This window comes from Mobula birostris, chromosome 5 (genome assembly GCF_030028105.1).
Source record: "Mobula birostris isolate sMobBir1 chromosome 5, sMobBir1.hap1, whole genome shotgun sequence".
NCBI lineage: Eukaryota > Metazoa > Chordata > Chondrichthyes > Myliobatiformes > Myliobatidae > Mobula > Mobula birostris.
Window position 1 is genome coordinate 62,312,479 of NC_092374.1, and position 22,578 is coordinate 62,335,056.

The 22,578-nt window shown below is 42.3% G+C and overlaps 1 protein-coding gene across 1 annotated transcript in view; it reads right to left on the reverse strand.

Annotated features, from left to right (window-relative positions):
• The window catches only part of svep1 (sushi, von Willebrand factor type A, EGF and pentraxin domain containing 1), a 264,755-nt gene that overhangs the window by 65,167 nt on the left and 177,010 nt on the right, over positions 1–22,578 (reverse strand). The window contains exons 28-38 of the mRNA XM_072258150.1: positions 21,134–21,258; positions 20,061–20,184; positions 19,670–19,840; positions 18,149–18,322; positions 15,017–15,136; positions 13,886–14,062; positions 13,280–13,364; positions 8,753–8,944; positions 7,451–7,618; positions 5,599–6,271; positions 1,033–3,881 (exon numbers count right to left, since the gene is read on the reverse strand). Coding sequence (XP_072114251.1) covers positions 1,033–3,881; positions 5,599–6,271; positions 7,451–7,618; positions 8,753–8,944; positions 13,280–13,364; positions 13,886–14,062; positions 15,017–15,136; positions 18,149–18,322; positions 19,670–19,840; positions 20,061–20,184; positions 21,134–21,258 — 4,858 coding nt within the window. The remainder of the gene's footprint in view (positions 1–1,032; positions 3,882–5,598; positions 6,272–7,450; positions 7,619–8,752; positions 8,945–13,279; positions 13,365–13,885; positions 14,063–15,016; positions 15,137–18,148; positions 18,323–19,669; positions 19,841–20,060; positions 20,185–21,133; positions 21,259–22,578) is intronic.

Below are 22,578 nucleotides of genomic sequence, written 5' to 3' on the forward strand. Positions count from 1 at the left end.
CAGAAATAAGAAAAAATTAAATTTGCTTCCTTTGCAGAAATAAAAGCAGAAAATGCTGGAAATGCTTATCAGGTCAAGCGGCAGAACAGTTAATATTTCAGATGAAAGATCCTTCATCAGAACTGAGGGATTTGATGACCTGAAATGTTAACTGTTTCGCTTTCCATGGATGATGAGTATTTTTAGCATTTTCCATTTTTATTTCAGATTTCTGGCATCTGCAGACTATTTTGATTTTGAGTTTCTGAGTTGCATATTGAACTGAAGACTGCAAGATCATCAGTGATCACCTTCAAAATTCTGACCTTAGGAGCTACATAGCCCATCACACGTTCTGACCTTAGGTCGGCAGCCCTGGAGGTCACAGCCGTTCAAGTAGGCGTCTACAACTTCTTCAGTATGATGATGCTTTCTTTCTCTACTGTCATTTCAGTGAGTTCCACCTCTAAAGGTGAAAAGATTTTTCCTTATCTCCCTTCTAAACCTTCTATCAATCTACCTTAAGCTCATGTCCTTTTTGGCATTTGGCTTCATTTTAAGGAAAATGGCTTCTTCCATTTTGCCTTCTCTCATAATCTTACATATCTTGCTTACATCCTGGAAGACCAAAGGCGTTTGACTGGTGCACACACATGTTGGCTTAGCTTGGCCCCAGGTTCTGCTGGCTTAGCAGGTTAGAGTTGGGAGTCTCCAAAGTCACTGTGAGGATCCCTGGCACTGTGTTGAAGAGGAGCAGAGGAGCCATAAGTTCCTGTTAGTGTCCTGGTCACCACCTGGTCAGGCTGCTAGTGAGAACCTGCTACAGCCAAACAGACGCTGTTGCCAAGCTTCTTCTATTTTAACAATGCTTCCAATTCAGTAGTCTGTAAAAGACTTTTTAAGTTTCAAAAAGTGTCCAAGAAGCCCATTTTGTTAATATATTGGACAGAAGCAATCTTTAACTGTGGACCAAACCAAATGTAATAATGGACACTTATACTTGATATATAAGGATATTATTTATAAATAATTCGGAGTGAACATCGTGCTAACCTGTAATGAACTCTGCTCCCAAACGTATACTGGTCGCCTACAACAGTAGCGTGCTGCACTGGTGGAGGAGGTCCGCAGGCCACTGGCTCACAGGTTGGATATGGCTGACTCCATTTGCCCCTCTCTGTGCAGAGCACTTCTGCCTTCCCCTTCATGATGTAGCCAGGAAAACAGTTGTAGGCTATGGTGTTCTCAGGCAAGGAGCTGCTCCCGTTAAAGAAGGCATTGTGTATTAATGGCGGTGAACCGCATGAAATTCTGCCACAGTAGGGAAGGCTTGAATTCCACCTCCCCCCAGATTCACACAGAACTTGAGAAGCGCCCAGTAACTTAAATCCCTCCATGCACTGGAAGGTTATTAGGTTTCCACAACTGAAATCTTGATCGGTGGTAAACCCATTACGGATGTTCGGATATGGACAGCTACACGGTTCACATTTTGGAACACTGTCACTCCATGACCCGTTCCGTAGACAATACCTGACTGAGATCCCTATCAGCCCATACCCATGAAAGCATATGTACTTCACCGAGTCCCCAAAGCTAAAGCTAGACCCATTGATTAATCCGTGGGAGATGTCTTCTGGAGGACCACAGTTGACTGGGGTGCATTGTGGTACCACATCACTCCAACTCCCATCTCCCTGACACACAAGACTTGGTGCACCAACCAATAAATAACCATCCATACACCGGAATTGTACTTCCTTCCTGAAGGTAAATTCACTTCCTGTGATATAGCCATTTGGCAAGCCAGTGAGTGGCGGGCATGCTGCTAATAGGCATTGTGGCGTCTCCCCACTCCAGCTCCCGTTGGCAAGGCAGGTGCGAGTCCAGTCCCCTTTAATTAGGTAGCCATTGTTGCAACTGTAATTTGCCAGGCTCTGGAAGGTGTAATTCAATCCAGTCACATTGCCGTTGTCAGGACTGGGAGGTAGCCCACAGGACACTGGGACGCATTGTGGTACTTCTCCACTCCACTCCCTGTTGCTCTGGCAAGTCCTCTGAACAGGCCCAACTAGCTGAAACCCAGAGCTGCAGTCGTAAGCTATTACGCTGGTGTAGGTGTAGTTGGTGCCCTTCATGATGCCGTTTTTGATTGGGCTGGGTGAGTCGCACGATACCGGTTGGCAGGTCGGAGGCGTGCCATTCCATTCGCTGTTTGAAGTGCAACGCCTGGTGCGTGAGCCAGCGAGCTCGTAGCCTAGATCACACCCGTACTCTATCATACTGCCAAGCAGGTTACTGGAAAACCTAACTTGACCGTTTTCAGGTTTGACCGGGAGCTTGCACTCTATCAGAAGGCAGGCAGGCGCACTCCCATTCCACGTGCCGTCTTCTTGGCATTCCAGCACATGGTGCCCTATCAGCTCATAGCTGCTGTAACAGTAGTACTGAATCACGGTTCCACTTGTGAACTCAGACGTCTGGTGAAGGTCTATGCTCGGATTGTTCCACATTTGCTTATTGTCACTGGAGCCTAGGTGTGGGACTCGCTCCGAGATGGAAGCAGCGATGCCTTTCTTTGGATTGAGGCCTGACGGGAGGAGATTGGTTACGATATCAGAGCCACTTCTTTTTACAGATGCTCCATCCACGTCCCCGTCCTCATTCTGTATGACCAAGTACCCTCCGAAATCAATATGTGGGGGGAGGCCACAATCTACGGGCACGCAGTACGGTGAGGTATTGGACCAGGAGGTTTCCTCACAGATGCGCATAGAGGTACCAATCAAATGGAACCCAGGGAAACAGCTGTAGAAAATGAGAGCACCAAAGCTATAATCAGAGCCCTCCACAAAACCATTCTCTATAAGCTGAGGTGGTTCACATTTGAAAGGCTTGCAAATAGGTGCTTCTGCGTCCCACTCACCTGTCTCCAAACAAGTCAGCTTTTCTTGGCCTTCCAGCTTAAATCCTGTGTTGCAAACATATGTTATGGTTTCTCGGTGATATAGTTTCTCAAAGATTGGTCTTCCATTTCTTATTTCTTGTGGGGTTGGACATTCAACTGGCTGGCAAACTGGCCTTCCCCCCAGCCACTCACCATTCTCACCACAGGTGACGGTAGTGTTTCCCTTTAAGTGGAAGCCCGGCTTGCAGGTGTACACGGCATGGCTCAGATAAGTCAGGCCCTGGGTGTCCACGATTCCATTTCTGATCAATTCAGGATGAGGGCATTCAATGGGCACACACTCCGGCACAACTTGGCCCCAGGTTCTATCGGCTTGGCAGGTCAGGAATGGTTGTCCCCGCAACACAAACCCATTGGTACAAGTGTACTTGACAATGCTTCCAAAGTGAAGGTCAGAAAACAAAGTGTCACCATACTGAACGTCTGGAGGCTTCCCACACACGACGGGCTGGCAAACAGGGAATGAGTCGTTCCACTGCTGGGATTCCAGACACTTTAGACTCGCTGGGCCCTCCAGCGTATAGCCCTCTGCACATTCCAGCAGAATGGTTCCACTTGTGTTGGTCTTGTGGACCAGCAGATTGCTCTCCTGTCCGAGCGACCATGGTTCAGGGCATCTCAGGGGTATGCATCGTGGGTGCCCACTCCTGTTCCACAGTCCGTCCTCCTGACAGGTCATTATCGCGTTCCCAGTGACCACGTAACCTTCCTCACATTTGAGCTCCACTCGTGAGTTGAGAGTGAAATCAGACCCGATGAAGTGTCCGTGTTTGGTGGCTGGAGGTAGCCCACAGTTCACCTGGATGCATGAAGGGGGAGACTCGCTGTGCCAGTGCCGATTTCCTTGGCAGGTACGAATGGGACTCCCCACCAATCGAAAGCCATGATGACAGTAATAGCTGACTTCACTCTGAAACAGCGTGCCATTTTTAATCTGTGATTCAAGAAAACGTACAAAAAAAGATTAATCTTTCCAGCCATCTCTTATGTTATCAGTCATGGATCAGTGGGCAACACATGCCTTTACATCCAAAAGTTGTGGGTTCAAGTCCCATTTCAGGGCTTGAGTGCAAAAATCAAGGCTCCAATCTCTAGTACTTCAACAGTTGGGCATGTGAGCCTTTGAAAGAATCACTAAACAGGAGCCTTATGATGGTTTGAGAAAATTCCCAGGCAGATTTTGAAGAGCATTGGAAAAAGTTACCCACTGTCATGGACAATATTTATTACTCAGTATCATGGGGGAAAGCATTATTAATTGCTGCATTGTTTACATTACAATGGTGGGTGCACTTTAATTGTACAGCACTGGCTGACAAAGTTTGGGGCATTCTAAAAATAAATAGAAAACTTTATTTTTTCTTTTTTTCCAGTAGTATCTTGGACCATCAATTTAAATATTGTTAAGAATATAAGGATTTACGGTATCTGCTTGTTGAATATCAATACTTTCCATTAAAAATTTTGCAAAATATTGTCCTTTAAACATTTCTTAACTCATGTGAAATGAGACTTGGGTACTACAGAAAATTAATTGCTCTTTCAGCCTCATTACATTTTACTTTTGTGCAATATTTTGCTGCATTACATTCATTATGAATACACTATATTATTTTCAACGTTGAGACTTAAAAAAAATCAGCACTGTGATAAACTGGGTTAAGGACAGCATTCCGTTTTACCATTAGTTTTTGCTGTTAGTGGCTGCATTTAATTTGATTTCATTTGCAGCATTTCCTGATTTATGACTTTAGCTATAAAGAGTACTTCATTGGCTGTAAAGTGATATCTGAGAGTTCTTGAAGCACCGTTAAAATACAAGTTCTGAAAAAGTGAAAGGCAGAGAAAACAAAGAGGTTTCTTGCTGATCTGTACACTGATACTACAAGGGATAGAAGTTCGTCCTGTTGTTTAAGTTGCATGTGTGATAACTTTCAGAAACGAAGGTCAACATGCATATGTTACATTTACATGTACAAGGTGAATGACCTGGATGACAAAAAACTATTATGTCCACAGATTTAAGACAATTGATCAAGTTAACAGCCAATGTTTTTTGTCTGTACTTCTACCGATCTATCAATGTTAAAGTATTTTCAAAATTCTTATCAGAGAGGACTGGTTATGTATTTAAGTTAGGTTCAAGGCTTTTGCAACATGAATATATTAGCAAATTCTAAAAATTCACCCTTTACTCTTCTATATTTCAGTGAATGCAGCAACAGTTGATGTAATTTTGCCTCACTATTTTAAGATCTGTCCCAAGTCTACAGTGCTAGTTGGGGCAAAGAGATTTCCGTCACATGTAGATCTCAGGTGAGCATTGACCATGTCTCTCCTCCCCAGGTAAAGTCAACTCCAACCCAAGTCCTAATGAGGTCAAAGTCTACCTAGCTCCTGAGATCTAATATTAAAGGATCAGTAACTATTACGTTTTGGAATTTTTCTAAAGCTTAATGGCACAGATACCGGAAATAGACAAAAGTGGAAACGCTCAAGAGATCAGGCAACATCTATGAAGCTAAGTAGAATCATAAACATTAACTTCTGTTCTCTGTATATGCTATAGTTTCCAGTATTTCCTATTTTTAACCCTTGGTTATTTGTATGGTTTCCCCAAATGAGAGAAGACTTATAACATTGAAACTCACTTCGACACGTCCATTGGTGAGACGAGGGGGTTTTCCACATGAGACAGGCTGGCAGCTGGGTAGCTGGCCACTCCATTCTCCATCCGCCTGGCATGCTCGCTTCTTCTGGCCTTTGACGTAAAAGCCCTTGTTGCAGCTGTAGGCCACAATGGCGCCAAAGCTGTAGTTGGTCCCACTCACGTGGCCTCGCTCAATGACTGGCGGCTCTGCGCAGCGCACGGGGATGCACTGCACACTGAGTGGGGAGGGTTCCCACAGGCCCCCACGGACACATTCGATGGCGGTGGTGGTGTTCAGCATGAAGCCTTCCTCACACTTGTACATGACCTGCGAGCCAGCTGGGAACTTCTCTTTGTCGATGGTCTCCAAAATCACATGCGGTGCTAATGTTGGTTTCTTGCAGAAGTCTGCCACACAGTGTGGCACGGCTTTGCCTTCCGGTGGGGTCCATGCTCCGGTAGTGTCACAGACCAGCTGCGAGTTGCCCGAGATGCTATACCCATCTGTGCAGTAGTAGATCGCAATGTCCCCGAATAGCTGGTGGCCCGTTTCAGGAAATGCATGATCAATATCTGGAGCTGGGCCACATGACAGGGGGACACACTGCATTGTGCTGTGGCTCCACATTCCGCTGGCCAGGCACTGCTTTGTCTCCACACCGAGCAATATGTAGCTGCCACAAAAAAGAGACAATCAGAGAGAAGATTCAGACATCAGAACAAGGGATTACAGACTTCAATCGGCATTGCTTTATATTGATGGCATTAATTCAGAGCAGTGGGTCACCTTCAGAACTGTTTCTAAAAGACCCATGAACACTGGAATTTTCAACTGCAAGGTGCTTTGAACAATATTGTCAGATCTCCCTGTCTCAGGTCTCAGACAGACTGCAAACTCTCACAATTGCCAGCACTTGACTTTGCAGCTGCCACCTGGGCAGCCTCACGTACCAAGCCAATATACAATACAAACAGAACTCTGGAGAGCAAACCCATTTAAATATCATGGTGCAATAACAGCAGGAGCTCGCAGATAGTCACAAAACTTGGGTACTTGATCTGCCTGCTCCTGAGGAGAGGAAGCTGAGGACAACTATGAGTTTGAACTTCACTGGCAAAATAGGATAACATGTTCTAGAGGTCACAGACCTCAGTAAGGATAAAGAACGAGCTTGAGTGATGTTTCGGTAAATAGTGAAGTTTCAGGAGAACTAAGTTAGTAAAAGCAAAACTCTTGTTTTTCAGAGTAGAGAGATTACAAATTACATTGGAGGTGAATCAAATTGCGCTCGCATGATTTTTGACAACATCTGGGGAGTTTTATGCCAGAGGAAGTTTTAAAATCCTCTTGGAAGCTTGGGGGGGGGGGGTCAACTGTCCGAGAGACCTGGAGATGGGTTCACTATTGCTCTTCTGTGCATTAGGCCTATTTTCACACCAACCCAGTTTTTTCCCCAGGAGTTTATACACCTATGTAAAACAGAAACCTTATTACAGTTATAGTGTCATCTATGGTTCAGTGTTTATGAACTTTTGCTTCTGAGATCTTGAGTTGCTCTGTAATTGCAAACCCTTCCTTCCAATGCCTATTTAGGTCAGCAACAATTTGAAAGTTATTCATGATAACATCCTAACTATCTTTCAGGAAAAATCAGTGCACTTACTCACTAGGAATTAAAAATACTTCTGTTCTCTCATGAAATGCGGGATCACTGCCAATACCTGTCTATCCCAGAGTACCAAAGTGGATGGTCGATTGGCTGAATGGTCATCTGATCCTATGCTACTAGTCACAAGTCCTTCTGATATAGATTTTCTTAAATAAAATATATAGAAAAAGATATTGGTCCTACCCTTCTTTGCAGCTGTAGGAAATGAAGCTTCCAAAGGTGAATTTGTTTCCAACAACATTGGCATTGGGAAGTGATGGAGGGGGCCCACAGGATATGACCTCGCATACTGGTGGGGTGTCATTCCATTGACCAGTGCTGTTGCAGATTAAAGTATCTGGTCCATTGAGCCTTTAGTGATTCAAAAAGCAGATAATAACATAATACATCAGATCTCCAAATATTTCTGAAACATGCAAAACTGTAGCCTCTTAAAAAGGTAATAATCCATCTCCAAAGGCACTGGGGCATCAAACAACATTTGACCAGGACTACAAAGGACATATGACAAGAAGATTTTAAGAAGCATCTTAAAGGGTGGTTAAAAACGTGCAGCTGCTCAAAGAGGGAATTCCCAAACTTAAAGGCCTACAGAACTAAAGGAAGAGCTGCCAATAACAGAATGGTGAAATCTACAAGAGTTAATATTCTAGAAATTCTGAGATTGAGGAGAAATGAAGGATTGGAACAAAGTATCAGGAAAGGGATGGGAGAAACCAGAAAGAGACCAAAAATCAAGGAGGAGAATTTTTTAAATTGAGACACTACCAGACCAGAAGACAATGCAGGTCAGCAAACAGAATCGCAAAGACATGCATCTGGAAGCCCCACTGGTGCCTTTGAGATGGCCGGAAACCAATGATGAAACAAAGACAAAATGCTCAAGGAACTCAGCGGGTCAGGCAGCATCTATGCAAAGGGAATAAGTAGTCAACCTTTCAGACCGAGACCATTCATCAGGACTGGAAAGGAAGGGGAAAGAAGGCAGAAGTTCAGAACAAGTACAAGAAGGGTTGTATTTTCAAACACATTTAGCATGTTAAAAACATCCCAAAGCATTCCACGGGTCAATTTATAGCCAAAATTTGATAAGAAGCCATACAAAGAAGTATTGAGATCTGAAATAAAAACAAAAGTTGCTGGTGATGCTCAGTGGCACAAAGTGATGATCAAAGTGCAGTCTATTCTGGTCTTCATTAGGTCGGCCAAAATGATGAATATTTCCAGCACTTTCAGTTTTTATTTCTGGTGATATTAGAGAGGTAACCAAAAGCTGGGATAAAGCGTTCAGTTTTAAGGAGCACCAATAAAGTGGAAGAAACGGGGATGCTCTGGAAGGAAGGAATTCCACAGCTTATGACAGAGTTAGCAACAGCTGACAGGTAAGAAGTGAGAACCGAGAGCTGACTTAGAGATATTGGAGGAAGTTAAATTCTGCAGTGATAATGAGCAATGTGACAGATTATTATTTATGGGCTGACTTACTGATATCCACTGTTGCAGATGTATGTAACGGTGGAGAGGTATGTGATCCCATTCACTGCATTTCTACCATTGTCTGTATCCTGAGGAGTAGGACACATCAGAGGCTCACAAGTTGGTGTTTCATGACTCCAACTACCATTAGCTAAACAAGAGATTTCTGCTGCTCCCGACAACACATACCCCTTATTGCAACTATAAGAAGGGAGAAAAGTAGTATTTAATCTTTTGGTAGGAAAGAAGAGAAAAAGACATTTTTGGTAAGCATTATATAAAATGGCATAGAACTGTAAAACTCAGAAGAGCTTTGTGCTATTACTTATCTTCGGCATAATCCACATCCTGTATCCTAACCCTCATCTACCTAACTAGATTACTCTTAAATGCACATGTCCTATTCACTGTAACATGTGGTTGCAAGATCATCACACTCATAACTTTTGCAAGTGAGGTTGTGATGCAAATTCCAACACTCCCATAACTTTTGAAGTGAGGTCGTGGTTGCAAATTCAACACCCTCATAATGTTTGCAAGTGAGGTAATATTTCTAAGACCAAAGGTAAAGTTAACATGTCTTGGCAAACAAGAATGGACTTCCACACGTTACAAATGGCATGCTTTTCAGGGAGAGGATTTGTCAACCCCAAGTCGAGTAAGCCCAACTCCTGAGATATGAACACAAAATTCTGGTTAACTTTCCAGTAAAAGGGTACAGATACACTGTTCAGATGAAGGATTAAGGCAAGGCTCATCTGGTCTCTCATTTTAAAAGAGGTTGGAAAGTATTCTGATGTCCTGGTGAATATTTACCCCTCAGTCAACATGGAACTTAGAACAATACAGAACAGTAAAGGGCACTTCGAACCACACTGTTGTGCCAACCCAATTAAATTAGCAATCAGATGGCTAACTAATCTAATCACTTCTGCTTGCAAAATGTCCATATCCTTCCATATTCCATACATGCAAACGTCTTTTAAAAATGTCTAATGTTTCTTCCTCTACTGCTACCGGAAGCAGCTCATTCCAGGCACCCACCACTCTCTGTAAAAAAAATTGCCCCTTACATCTCCTTTGAAATGAACCCCTGTCACTTTAAATGCATGCCCTCTGGTATTAGACAATTCAACCCTTGGTAAAAGATATTGTCTGTGTACTCTATCTGTCTCTCGAAAATTTATAAACCTCTATTAAATCTCCCGTCAGCCTCCAGCACTCCTGAGAAAACAACCCAGGTTTGTACAACCTCTCATGCACATGACCTCCAATCCAGGCAACATCCTGGAAAAACATTTTTGTATCCTCTCCAAAGCCTCGACATCCTTCCTATAATAGGTGACAAGAATTACATGCAATACTTCAGATGCAGCCTAACTAGAGTTTTATAAAACTGCAATGTAACTTCCTGGCTTTTGAACTCAATGCCTCGACCAGTAAAGACCATATGCCTTCTAAACCACCCTATGAACCTGAAGTGCCTTCTGATACAGTGTGAAGTAAATAAAGAGTTTTCAATGATTGGCCTAGGCTGACCCCATAGAAAATATGGCTGCAGGTCTGATCCATGGCTTGTCAAAATTGAGCTGATCTCAGATGACCTAAAATTGGAATTGGAGCCACTGATGTTGCTGATTTGGCTTAGATGGGAAAAGATATGACAGTTCGCTGCTTTGGGTCTTTCTGATCTAAGAAAGGGGACAATACTGAGTTTGGCTTGGTTGTCCCAAACATCTCTCTAATTCAATATTTGAGTCTAAAGATAGATCTATGCCAGCTAGGGTGAAGTACATATAAACACTGGGGCGACGGTGAACAACATCACTCAACAAGAGCAGGAAGAGTGCAGAGCAGGGCACAGCCTTCTTCAAACTCAAAGCATTGGACTTCCTCGGTCTAGAGGGTCTGTGGAACATACCACAAAAATTTGTATCTACCTGACATTTAATCTATGATAGCATTTTAAATCATGATACTAACCAACATACCAACAAAAGACCCAATCTTAATGAAGCAATATGTTCCTCACCTCCAACAACCTCCCATGGGATAGCAGGTAATTTTCAGAAGCAATGAGAACCTCTTCACACAAGGGTAACTACAATCCAAATCAAGGTCTCCTGAATCTTAGCAGTCGAGATGGAACATACAAGTGATACTCATGTCTAGCTGTGCTCCAAAGGCACGTTCACTGTACAAGAGATGGGCTTTGCATTTAGTACCCTCATAAATAAGGTCCTCAAGCAGCCTGTCCTTGTTGCCACATATTGTTCACCAACAGTAAAGGCTCATGACAAAACCTTTAAATAAGATGAAATCATATCTTAGGAGCCACCTCTTGGAACAGGCAGACAAGGATGATGGAATTCTCCACCATCCTTAATGCGACAAAACAACTTCTGGCTAATTTGAAGAAAAGGGTATTTGAAGATCAAAACTTCTAGCTCGGCACAGAACTTATTGTCTAACAGGTAGCAGCGATTTCTGCCTTTCTACATGCTGAGAGGGGAGTGACTTAATAGGAATCTGAAGGGCAAGCTTTCCACTTTGAACGCGGTCCCTATATGGAATGAGCTGCCATAGGAAGCGGTTGAAGCAGGTACATTAACAACATTTAAAAGACACTTGAACAGGTAAAAGGCTAGGAATGTTTTGAAGGGATATGGTCAAACACAGGAAATGGGACTAGCTAGGATGTGCATCTTGGTAGCTGGATGAACCAAAGGGCCTGATTCTATGCTATACCACTCCATGCCTGTAATTACTTAGCAGAGACCTTAAAGCACTGGAAAAATACCACCAATAACACCTCCACAAATTCTTCCAAATTAGCTGGAAGGATAAATGAACATCTGCATTCTCTCCAAACTAATATTCCCAGTAGTTTAGTCCTAGTTTCTCAACACTGGGTGGGTCACATGGTTTGTATACCTGACACCATGTTCTTGAAACAAAGCTTATGAGGCAAGAAGAGAAGATGATTCAAGGATGTGCACAAGGCTTCCTTGAAAAAGACACCATTTGAAATATGGAGGACTACGTGGGAGGAAACAGTTGGACTGACCTTGGAGAAGGTTAAAAGCTCAACACAACACTGTGGGCTAAAGGGTCTATACTGTGCTATAGTGGCCTATGCTCTATGTTCTATGTTATATCCTGGGAATCTCTGGTGCATAACCATTCAAAGTGAGGAGTTTTGAGAAATTTGGTGAAATTCATTGTGAGCACACAGATGTCTTGTATAAGCACTTTCCAACCACTCACCTACCCACTTCACCTGCCACTGCATATCCCATTTGGAGAAGAGTATGCAGTTCCCACTATGGCCTCAGGATCTGTCTCAAACCCTCAAAACCACAGTTGAAGGCAAATTTATTTTTGACCTCAAGGGACTGCCGAGGAGGAGGAACCAATTTTGCCCAAGGTATGTTAACTTCAGCATGGAGGAGCAAAAATTAGGAACGATTAATTCATATGCTGTCAATGATACTGAATGATGATGAGTGGAGGATATTGAGAAGGTAAAACAAGCAATCAGATTCTAAGCCACTTTCAGTTAATGTATATTAAGGCAGTTCTGAACGTTGACTCTGCTTTCTAGCCCAGGGTTAGGATAATTGCATCCAGATTCACGAGCTGGGAGGTGAATGATGGTAGAGGGGAAAGGAACTGAAAGGGAGAGAATTGTGTAACAATTTTTCTCCCCCATTGCATCACTGTCTGGTATGGAGGGGCCATAACACAGGATTGGAAAAAGCTGCAGAAAGTTGCAATCTCAGCCAACGCCATCACGGGCACTAGTCTCACCAGTATCGAGAACACCTCCAAGAAGACAGCACCCATCATTAAGGACCCTCATCACCCAGGACATGCCCACTTCTCATTGGTACTATCAGGGAAGTGGCACAGAAATCTGAAGACACTTACTCAAGATTTTAGGATCAGTTTCTTCTCCTCCGCGATCAGAGTTTTGAATAGACAATGAACGCACGTACACTATCTCACACACATACACATGCTTTCTCTCTCTCTCTCTCCCTCTCTCTCTCTCTCTCTCTCTCTCATTATTTCTTATTGTAATTTATAGTTGTTTTATTTGGTATTGCACTGTGGTGCTTCCACAAAACAACTAATTCACGACATATGCCAATGGTATTAAACCTGATTCTACAGTGAGATTAAGTGCTAACATTCAATTCCAGCAAAAGGCTCACTTAAGGCATTAGATTTAATACATAATTATCTAAGCCAGTGTCAAAACCAACTTCCTGGGTAGAAGAATTACTTAAAGGGAGGAATGACATTGGTGAAATAGGACTGGATCCTTAATGTTGACCCAAGGGATCTCCTTAAGTGATGAGCTGGAGATGATTGGTCTCCAACAACCACAGCCATTTTTCTTTGTTCTTTGTAGGATTCCATCGAAAGATATTTCTCTGCTGGACCCCTCTATTTTCCATTTGACCTAGGTCAAGAAGGGGAGGGAGGGAGGGAGCGAAGGAATGAAATCCAGTTTGAAAGACCTTTTTGTACCTGTACACCACCTTCATACCATAGGTGAAGTCACTGCCTTCAATCGTACCATTTGCTGGGTTATCAGGCATGCCACAGGATCGAGCTGGGAAAGACAGATAACATAGCTGTAAACTGACAATCATACAAAGAATGACATTGCCACAATACCATGTAGATGTAGACATGTAGAACTGAAAGGAGGAGATGGTGGAAGTGATGGAATGGATGAGAGTTGTGAAATGAGCATTAGGGGTTCTTTTTACCCGGCCCTTTATCCAATTGGACAATCAGGGAGCAGCGCGGGTACCAAACATGTTGCACTCTTGGTTTGACATTCTCTCCAATAATCCCCCACGCCATCCCTCAAAAGTCAGTTCCCCAAGAATCAACCGGGCCTGAAGAAAGAGACACTGAACCTGGTTGATACTGTTTCTCTGGAAATTCTTTCCAAAGTTTAACTTTTATTTAAGACTCCTAATGTGGGCTTCCTAAAAGTGACAACATCGCTGCTCCACCAAAAAAAAAATCAAAACTCTTCTTAATTTTATTACCATCCCCAATATCTGTTCTAATGAAGAGTCCCAGTGTGTTCACATTTAGCAGATTGTGACTTGTGTTGCCTACCTCGGCAGTGTGGCACCACATCACTCCACTGCCCATTCTCCAGACATGTGACATTTGGTGTCCCATTCAGCTGGTAGCCTTCTTCACAAGAGAAAGTCACCTGACCACCAACAAAGTGCAGAGCACCCTCAGCCAATCCATGAACAGGTCTCCCAGGGTCTTCACACCGGATTGGATCTGAGCAATAGTACGTGGAGGAAAGCAGAGGGATTCATCTTTCCACATGGATTAGAGTGGTTTAGAAAGCCAATTGGTTCCCACCAGCCTGCACCCTGCCCTTCTTCATTCACACTTCCAGATTCTTCATAACACTCCTCTGCTAATCACTTCAACTCTCCCTGTGGGAACAAGTTCTACATCCTCCCCATCCTATATATTGAAGCAGTTCCTGATGGGATTAAATATTCTCAGTGTAGTTCAAATAAAATAAGAAATCATTACAAATTTTCAGCACAAAGTAAATTTCCAGTACATGGATTACTAATTTTGAAGAAATATTGTGGGTTTCATTGAATATGTACAGTATCTATGATAGTGATCATATTATAACTAATGAACTCCTGTGCTTTAATCTTTAATCTCATCAACCAATATAGTCTCCATGGGGAATAAGTTTGTTTATCTTTCCCTGCTCTTTTAAGGAAATAAGTTATCCCTTTGTGCCTGCAGCATAGTAGCATAACACTTTACCGTACCAGCAACCGAGGTTCAATTCCTGCCGCTGTCTGTAAGGAGTTTGTACATTCTCCCCATGACTACATAGTGTTCTGGGTGCTCTGGTGTCTCTCCCTCATTCCAAAGACATATGGGTTCATAGGTTAATTGGTTACATGGGTTAGGTCGCAAGGGTCTGTTACTGTGCTGTATCTCTAAATAAATAAATCAATTCAAGAAAAAATGATTCACATATATAGGAACATCAGGTTTTTCTGGTGTTACTGAACCAAGTTTATTAAATTTGCTAACAAACTGTGGGATCAGACCTCAAAAGTTAACCTCAGCTGGCTTACTAATGTTTGTACAGGAAAAGGCCTCTTTACCCCCCAAATCCCCCACCCCCATCCTACTTTTCACAGCTGTCTCAGGAAACTTTGGGCAGACCAAGTGTGTCCACATATGTAACAACTATACCGGTGCAATTTTTCCCGTTGCCGGTGTATGGTGGCCTGCAGGTGCAGGTGTAAGATCCAATGGTGTTAATGCATTCAGACCTTTTATCACAGTCTGAGCCAAGGGCGCATTCATCCAAATCTGGAAGCAGAGAACATTGACACTTAGCAACTGAGAGCAAGGATATGAAATGAACACAAAGTGCAACACACATAGATAAGAAATGTAAGTTAAATGTTCTGACATAGAAGTTTCCAAAATCCAAAGAAATGTACTATTTTTAATCATAAGTTCTGTTTCAAATACATAATCATTTAGGATTCAGGCTTGCAAGAAGTACCAGTGTTCTTAGTACAGGAATAAGCCTTTAATCATACCAGCGCATACCAAATTTGCCTTGAAAATAGACAGATCCATTTATCCGTAATCTGAAAGATTGTGTAGACTGGATGTCAAAGGAAGTTTGCACAGCACCAGTTTCTTAGTCAAAACATCCCCACAAAGTATTGAATTTACACTACTTAACAAAGGTTTTAGAGCATTGACCCAACTGCTCAATGAGGTGATCATTCCTCATCTCATTCCCTTTTATTCATTCTCCCCCTGGAGTTCCTTACTGTATCTCAGCTACTCACCCCAGCCACTGCCAATGGAAGCAAATTTCCTCTCTGGATAAGGAATTTCCTCCAAATCCCTCATTAAGGTTTTTAGCTTTGATAACCCCCAGGTTCTGGTCTATGACATACGTACAATATTTTCCACCTCTGCCCTATCCAAGCCCTCACTGATCTTAAAGACCCGCATTCTTCTTACTTTCAACCTTCCCTGTTCTCGAGGAAAGAAACCCGTACACTCAATCTTTCCAGTTAGTATGTGGATGAACTGACGCACCACCAGCTGATGTTACAGTCTGTAGTGCACAATCTTCCTCTGCCTTTTGCAGGATTTAAAGTCAACAGAAAGAAATGGTGATAGCAAACTAATCTCCGCAAGTTTACATCTAGGACTTTTTTTTTTAGCAGATATGAGTAAAGCTGAAGACTCACAAATAGCTACCTGATTGTTCATGAAAGGTCTACAAAACAGATTTTATAGATTGAGCATTCCCTTCTCGTGTATGGTTGACATTTTTTAAAGAGTTCTTTGAGACACTTTAAATAAGAAGTGTGGAAAAGGATGAACCAGTGGATGCAGTTGTTTGGATTTCCAGAAGGCAGTCAGTAAGGTATCATTTAAAGGTTACTAAACAAGTTAAGAGCTATTAGAAAAAATGGAGGATTGTCTAACTAAGAGAAAATGGGCCATTTTCCAGTTGCCAGACTGTAACTAGTGAGACGTTGGGAGCTCAGTAATTTCTAATCTAGACTCATGATTTAGATGAAAGGACTGAATGTAGTGCAGCCATAAGTGTTGATGATACAAAAGTGACTGCAAATGCTTGCTATCAGGAGAATACAAAGAATATGCAAAAGATATGGATAGGTTAAGTGTATCGAACCCCTCTCCCCTATCCTACTGGGCAGTAGACACAAATATCTGCAAGCACATGCCACCTGGCACAAGAACAGCTTCTACCCCACAGTGATAACGCTATTGAATGGTTCCCTAGTATGATCAGATGGACTCTTGGCCTCACAATATGCCACCTTGTGATCTTGCACCCTATTGTCCACCTGCACTGCACTTCCTCTGTATCTGTTACACTTCATTCTGCATTCTGTTATTACATTGTACCACCACAATGCACTGTGATGAATTGATCTGTATGAACAATATGCAAGACAAGCTTTTCACAGTATCTCAGTTCCTGTGATAATAATCAACCAATTCCAATTCCAAATATTTGGCAAATGGAGGATAGCGTAGGAAATGTAAGTTCTCCCACTTCGGTAGGGAGAATAGAAAATCAAAATATCGTTTCCATGAAGTGAGACTACTGAATGGTACAGAAAAGCGACAGAGGGTGTCCTTGTATATGACATAGAGAAGTTAAGATGCGGGTACAGCAAGTAGTTCAGGAAGTACTTAAGTGGACTGCTGGCCTTTAGTACAAAGGGGAGAGAGAATAGAAATCTTATTTCAACTGTACAAAGTGATGGCAAGACCAAACCTGGAGTACTACATACAGTTTTAGTTTCAGTAGTTGCATTAGAGGCAGTTCAGAGAAGGATTACTAGTGTGATCTCTGCAATGACAGTGGATTTTTTTTTCCCCAGGAATGTGTAAAGAGAAAAGGAAATGTCAATATTTCCGGTCAAATCCCTGCATCAGGATACTGAGGGGAATCCTGATGCGGGGAATCAAGAACAAAGAGCAGAGCTTTAGAACACAGAATTGCCTTTGGAAGGTGGACATGAAGAATTTCTTAGCTCGGAGAGTCATTGATCTATGGAGTTTTTTTTTTACCAAAGTGTGTCATGAGATGAATCATTGTATAAATTATAGGTTAATGACAGCCGATTTTTTTTGGATTGATAGGGACAGGGAACAGGAAGTACAGTGAAGCTAACGCCAAGATCTAACAGCCATGAACTTATTGATTGGCAGATCAGGCTTAAGGGGCCACACACAGGGCCTACACCTGCTCCTATTTCTTATGCTCATATCTAGAATGCCCTTAATACATTTGAATACCGGTTTAGATATCAGCACTCAAGGCTTTGGTTTGAATTTTAGGCAGAGTCAAGAGTATAACACAATAAGCCTCAACTGACAATGGAATTCACAAACTAAACCTGATGCTCCCTTTGTAATATCGAGAGGATGCGATACTATTTCTCCATAGTGACTTTAAAATGAAGCCCCAACTTCTCAATGTGCTGGATTGAGAGAAAAGTCTTTTCAAAATTCAAGTAAGGAAGTCCTTTCTAGCGTGTTGAGACCTATATTTTTTCAACTCAGAGTGTTCAGATTATCCCATCGTTGTCCTTTTGCTGTTTGTGGGAGCTTACTGGATGTAAATTGGCTAGAAAATTTCCTAGAAAATCTCAAATGCTCTTCATTGTCCATAACAAAGGATTTTCTGAGGTTGTTAAATGAACTGTTCAATGTTCATCTTTTTTGTAAATCACACATCAATTCATTTTAAGTGATCATATTTGGTCCTTGGTTTCAGTTTAGTCATCTCTTGAGTTTTAATGATCTCACACATACCAAGGCAGACAGGCACAACACCAGACCAGTTTCCTTCGCTGGCACAAAGTAGTTTGTAATCTCCTAGCAGGTAGTAACCATTGTTGCACTGGTAGGACACAGTGCTGCCGAAAAGATAGTTCTCAGCGATAAAGCTCCCATTGTCAAGGGCTGGCGGCAATCCACAATTAATCCCTGGAAAACACGTACAAAGTCAAAGTGTAAAGCCACATTCCTGCTCTACAAAAATTGCATATCAAGTTCAGGAAAATCAAAGTAAGATAATAGAAGATGTCTATCCAAGTCGGTGTTTAAAACAATGAGGCTAGCTAGAAGTGTGTTGTAATAGTCTAGATAAGACATTGCAAAGGGATGGATGAGGATCAACAAAAGTTATGAAGGTAGAAGTAATTCCATATGTGGTTTGAAGGTCAGCCTAGGGCCAAAAATGGCATCATGGGTGTGAATGGCACGCCTCAGGTTCTGATAAGGAGAACAATGACTCAGTGACTGAAGAACACAGAATAAGAGAGAACCAGTTTTAATTATTTCTCGTATTTAACTTAAGGAGAAATTTGTCCATTAAATACTGGATGTCAGACAAGCATATTTTTAAGTTATTCTTTTTTGGGATGTGGACATTTATTGGTCATGCCTAGCTGCCCTTGGGAAGTTCCTTTCTTGGACTGTTGCAATCCTTCTGGAGAATGTTGGTTTCATGATACTCTTGGAGAGGGAGCTCCAAGATTCACATCCAGTGATGGGGAGAGAACTGGAGCTTTATGTCCATGTCAGAATGTGACCTGGGAGGTGAAACCCTCAGATGGCGATATTCCCAAGTTCCTGCTGTCCTTGTCCATCCTTTTTATGGAGGTCATGGTTTGGAATAGATAGTTGAAGTGGGCTGGACTGAATTTTCAACTATTTCCTTTTATTTCTGAGCTTTCCATTGGGTATTACATTCTCATTTAGAGTTACCATATTTTTCAGGATTTTCATATTTCTGTCTATGCCAACATACAGAGCAATTCCATTCCTCATTAATTTTCCCTGTAACCTAGTTTATTCACATTCCCATCAAACACCTCCTGCCTCCTACCAGCTTCCACTATTCATATACACATCAGGGACAATCTACAGGGACTCATTATCCCAACAATTCATATGAATCTGGGATTTGGGAGGAAAACAGGAAAAATCCATACTGGCAAAGGGAAAATGTGCAAACTCCACATAGACAGCATGAACTCAGGAGACAGCAAACACGAGGAATTCTGCAGACGCTGGAAATTCAAGCCACACACACACACACCAAAGTTGCTGGTGAACGCAGCAGGCCAGGCAGCATCTCTAGGAAGAGATACAGTCGCCCTCAGTTAGTCCTGATGAAGGGTCTCGGCCTGAAACCTCGACTGTACCTCTTCCTAGAGATGCTGCCTGGCCTGCTGCGTTCACCAGCAACTTTGATGATGAGACAGCAGCTCTATTAATTGTACCACTGGGCTTGTCATTAGTGCACAAATGAAATGGATGACAACTTACTTTCACAGTAGGGTATTGGATAGCTCCATGCTCCCAGGTTCTGACAATGCAGCACCCGGTCGCCAATAAGATTGTAGCCACGTTCACAGGACAGTTCAACCCTTGTCCCTGGTTTCAAATCAGTACTTGACACCTGGAGACTTGACTGAGATCCTTTTAGCACAGGACAGTCTGAATGAAATTAAATAGAAGTAAACACATCATTGCTTATTTAGGTTACCTTAGCTACAAGGAAATGGAAACGAGTATTTTTTTTTCTGAATGATTATTTAGGAATTAGCTTAGTACTGAAAAAACAGGGCAGGCAGAGTGGGTGGGGATAGATGGAGAGATTTTAATCCTTTGTGTGAAAGACAAACAAGGATGTTACATGAGTAATGTGGGAAGTTACCTGCACAGAAAAAACTTCTGGAATCTTTCTTCACTCTGCCCATGATTCCTGACAGAAAATCAGGCCAGGCTAAGACATTGCCCTTGTTAAGGTCTTTGGGGCAGGCAGTAGCCAGTAGTTTTATCTGAGAATGGGACAAACAAAATCAATTTCTTTCCTTCAGTCAATCATTCATTATACCTGGTAAACTGCACCTGGTTAAAAGCTCACTCCAGTTACTTTTACCACTGCTCTGCAGGTTATTTCACTGATCTAAATCTCTCAAGCTGTTTTCACAGTTAAATTTCCTGTTATATCCACCCAGATAACTGCCTGGTTTATCACCACTTGAATAAGTCCCGGGGATATTTTCACCCAATTCTATTTCTGTCATCCAAGCTAACTCTGGAGTGACCATTGACCACATCACTTGTAAAATCATTTGTCCTTGAACCTCCTTATTGTGAGAGCTCCCCACTGACATCTCAGCCTTGGCCACAGATGCCATCATTTCCTTCACTTCTGTGATACTGAAGGAAATGCTTCAAACGTGCACAGCCTATTCAATAGTGCATGGCATTTTGGTTCTCTGGCTGTTTGACTTCCCAGAGGGGGGCACAGAGACAAAACACTTTTTGGATTATCATGAACAATGTTTAGTTCTTTAATACAGGAGCCTCTAATTTCTAGAAAATGGTCTTCTAACCTCTTTCACTCTGGAGGCTGCCGTATTACAGAGTTACGAGGAATTAAATACATTAAATGGTACATTTAGCCCAACAAATCCAAAATGGTCTTCTTCCTCCTAACCTTCTTCATCTCATCCATATCAATACACTCCTTCTATGTCTTTCACCCTCATATGTTTCCCTCTTCTGCTGTGTTATTCTGGCTGGGCCAATGCCTACCTCTCAAAAAAATCTACAAAACAGAACATCTGATCACTATCACCTTTAAGTTTAAGCAAAAGATTAAGTTCACATTTAGCGGTACCTTAGAAGTACTTTGTTGGTTCTGGAAATTTGGAACACCTTGGGGTGAAAAGTGCTATAGCAATGTAATTACTTTCAAACGTGGCAACGGTGCCCACTGACCTGTTCTGGTGTCAGGTCATAATCCCAAATATTCAGTTGGCTCAACGAGCCAACAAAAGACTCTGCAGGGTTGAAATCTTCGCCTCTTTGATCCTGCTCCTGTCCCAGCACCAGCGCTCCACCACCTGAAGAGGTGCAAATGGAAACATTAGATTGCGGACAAACAAACATATTAGGAGATGTGGGAAAGATGTGAAGTCAAGGCAGATGATGAATCACTAACAGCAGAACAGGCATGTGGAGCTGATTGGTCTCCTCTAGCTTCTGTGTTGCATGCTCTGTTCCTGGAGGTTTTATCTCCCAGTCCACTCAGCAACCTGACAAGCACTCCAACAGCTACACCTATGTTATATTAAATACCCACTAATGTTCTCAACAGGGTTCTGGAAGTTAATCTGAAGTTCCTGAAAATCTAGGAGAACCTTTTGAGAAAAGGCAATCCAGTTCCTGTGACCATACTACCAGTAACACAAATATAAAGTACTGGAATGACCAGTCCAAATGTGTTAAATTTAATATTTGGTTTCTTACTTTCCACCTACCCACTGTTTCTGCCTTCTAAAGTATCTGGATATGATATAAGGCCATGAGACATTTGAGTAGAATTAGGTCAATTGGCCTATCAAGTCTGCTCCGCCATTCCATCATGGCTGATTTATTATCCTACTCAATTTCATTCTCCTGCCTTCTCCCTGTAACCTTTGACACCATTACTAATCAAGAACCTATCAACCACTGCTTTAAATATAGCCAATGACTTGGCCTTCACAGCCACCTGTGGCAATGAATTACTCAGATTCACCACCCATTGGCTAAAGGTAGTCTCCTCATCTCTATTCTATATGGACATCCTTCTGTTCTGAGGCTGTGCTGTCTGATCCTAGACTCCCCTACTATAGACTCTCCACATCCACTCTGTCTAGGTCCTTCAGTATTTGATAGGTTTCAATGAGACCATCCACTCATTCTACTCAGCTCCAATGGGTACAGGCCTGTAGTCATCAAACAGTTCTCATACATTAACCCTTTCATTCTCATGAACCTTCTCTGGACTCTCTCCAATGCCAGCACATCCTTTCTTTGAGAAAGTACCCAAGACAGCTCACAATACTTCAACTGTGGCCTGACCAATGCTTTATAAAGCCTCAACATCACATCCTTGCTTTTATATTATAATCCTTTCGAAATGAATACTGACATTGCATTTGCCTACTTTACCACCGACTCAACTTGCGAGTTACCTTTAGGGAAACCTGCATGAGGATTCCTAGGTCCCTTTGCACCTCAGATTTCTGAATTTGCCCACTCCCGTATAAGAAATATAAACATCTCTTTGCTCTGGGCAAATAACCATCTAAGATGGGCCCAGAGTGTCTAGAAATTGTAGAACAATATCTACTGAGATCAACAGCAAGGAGAAAAATATATACAGGGTATATGGATAT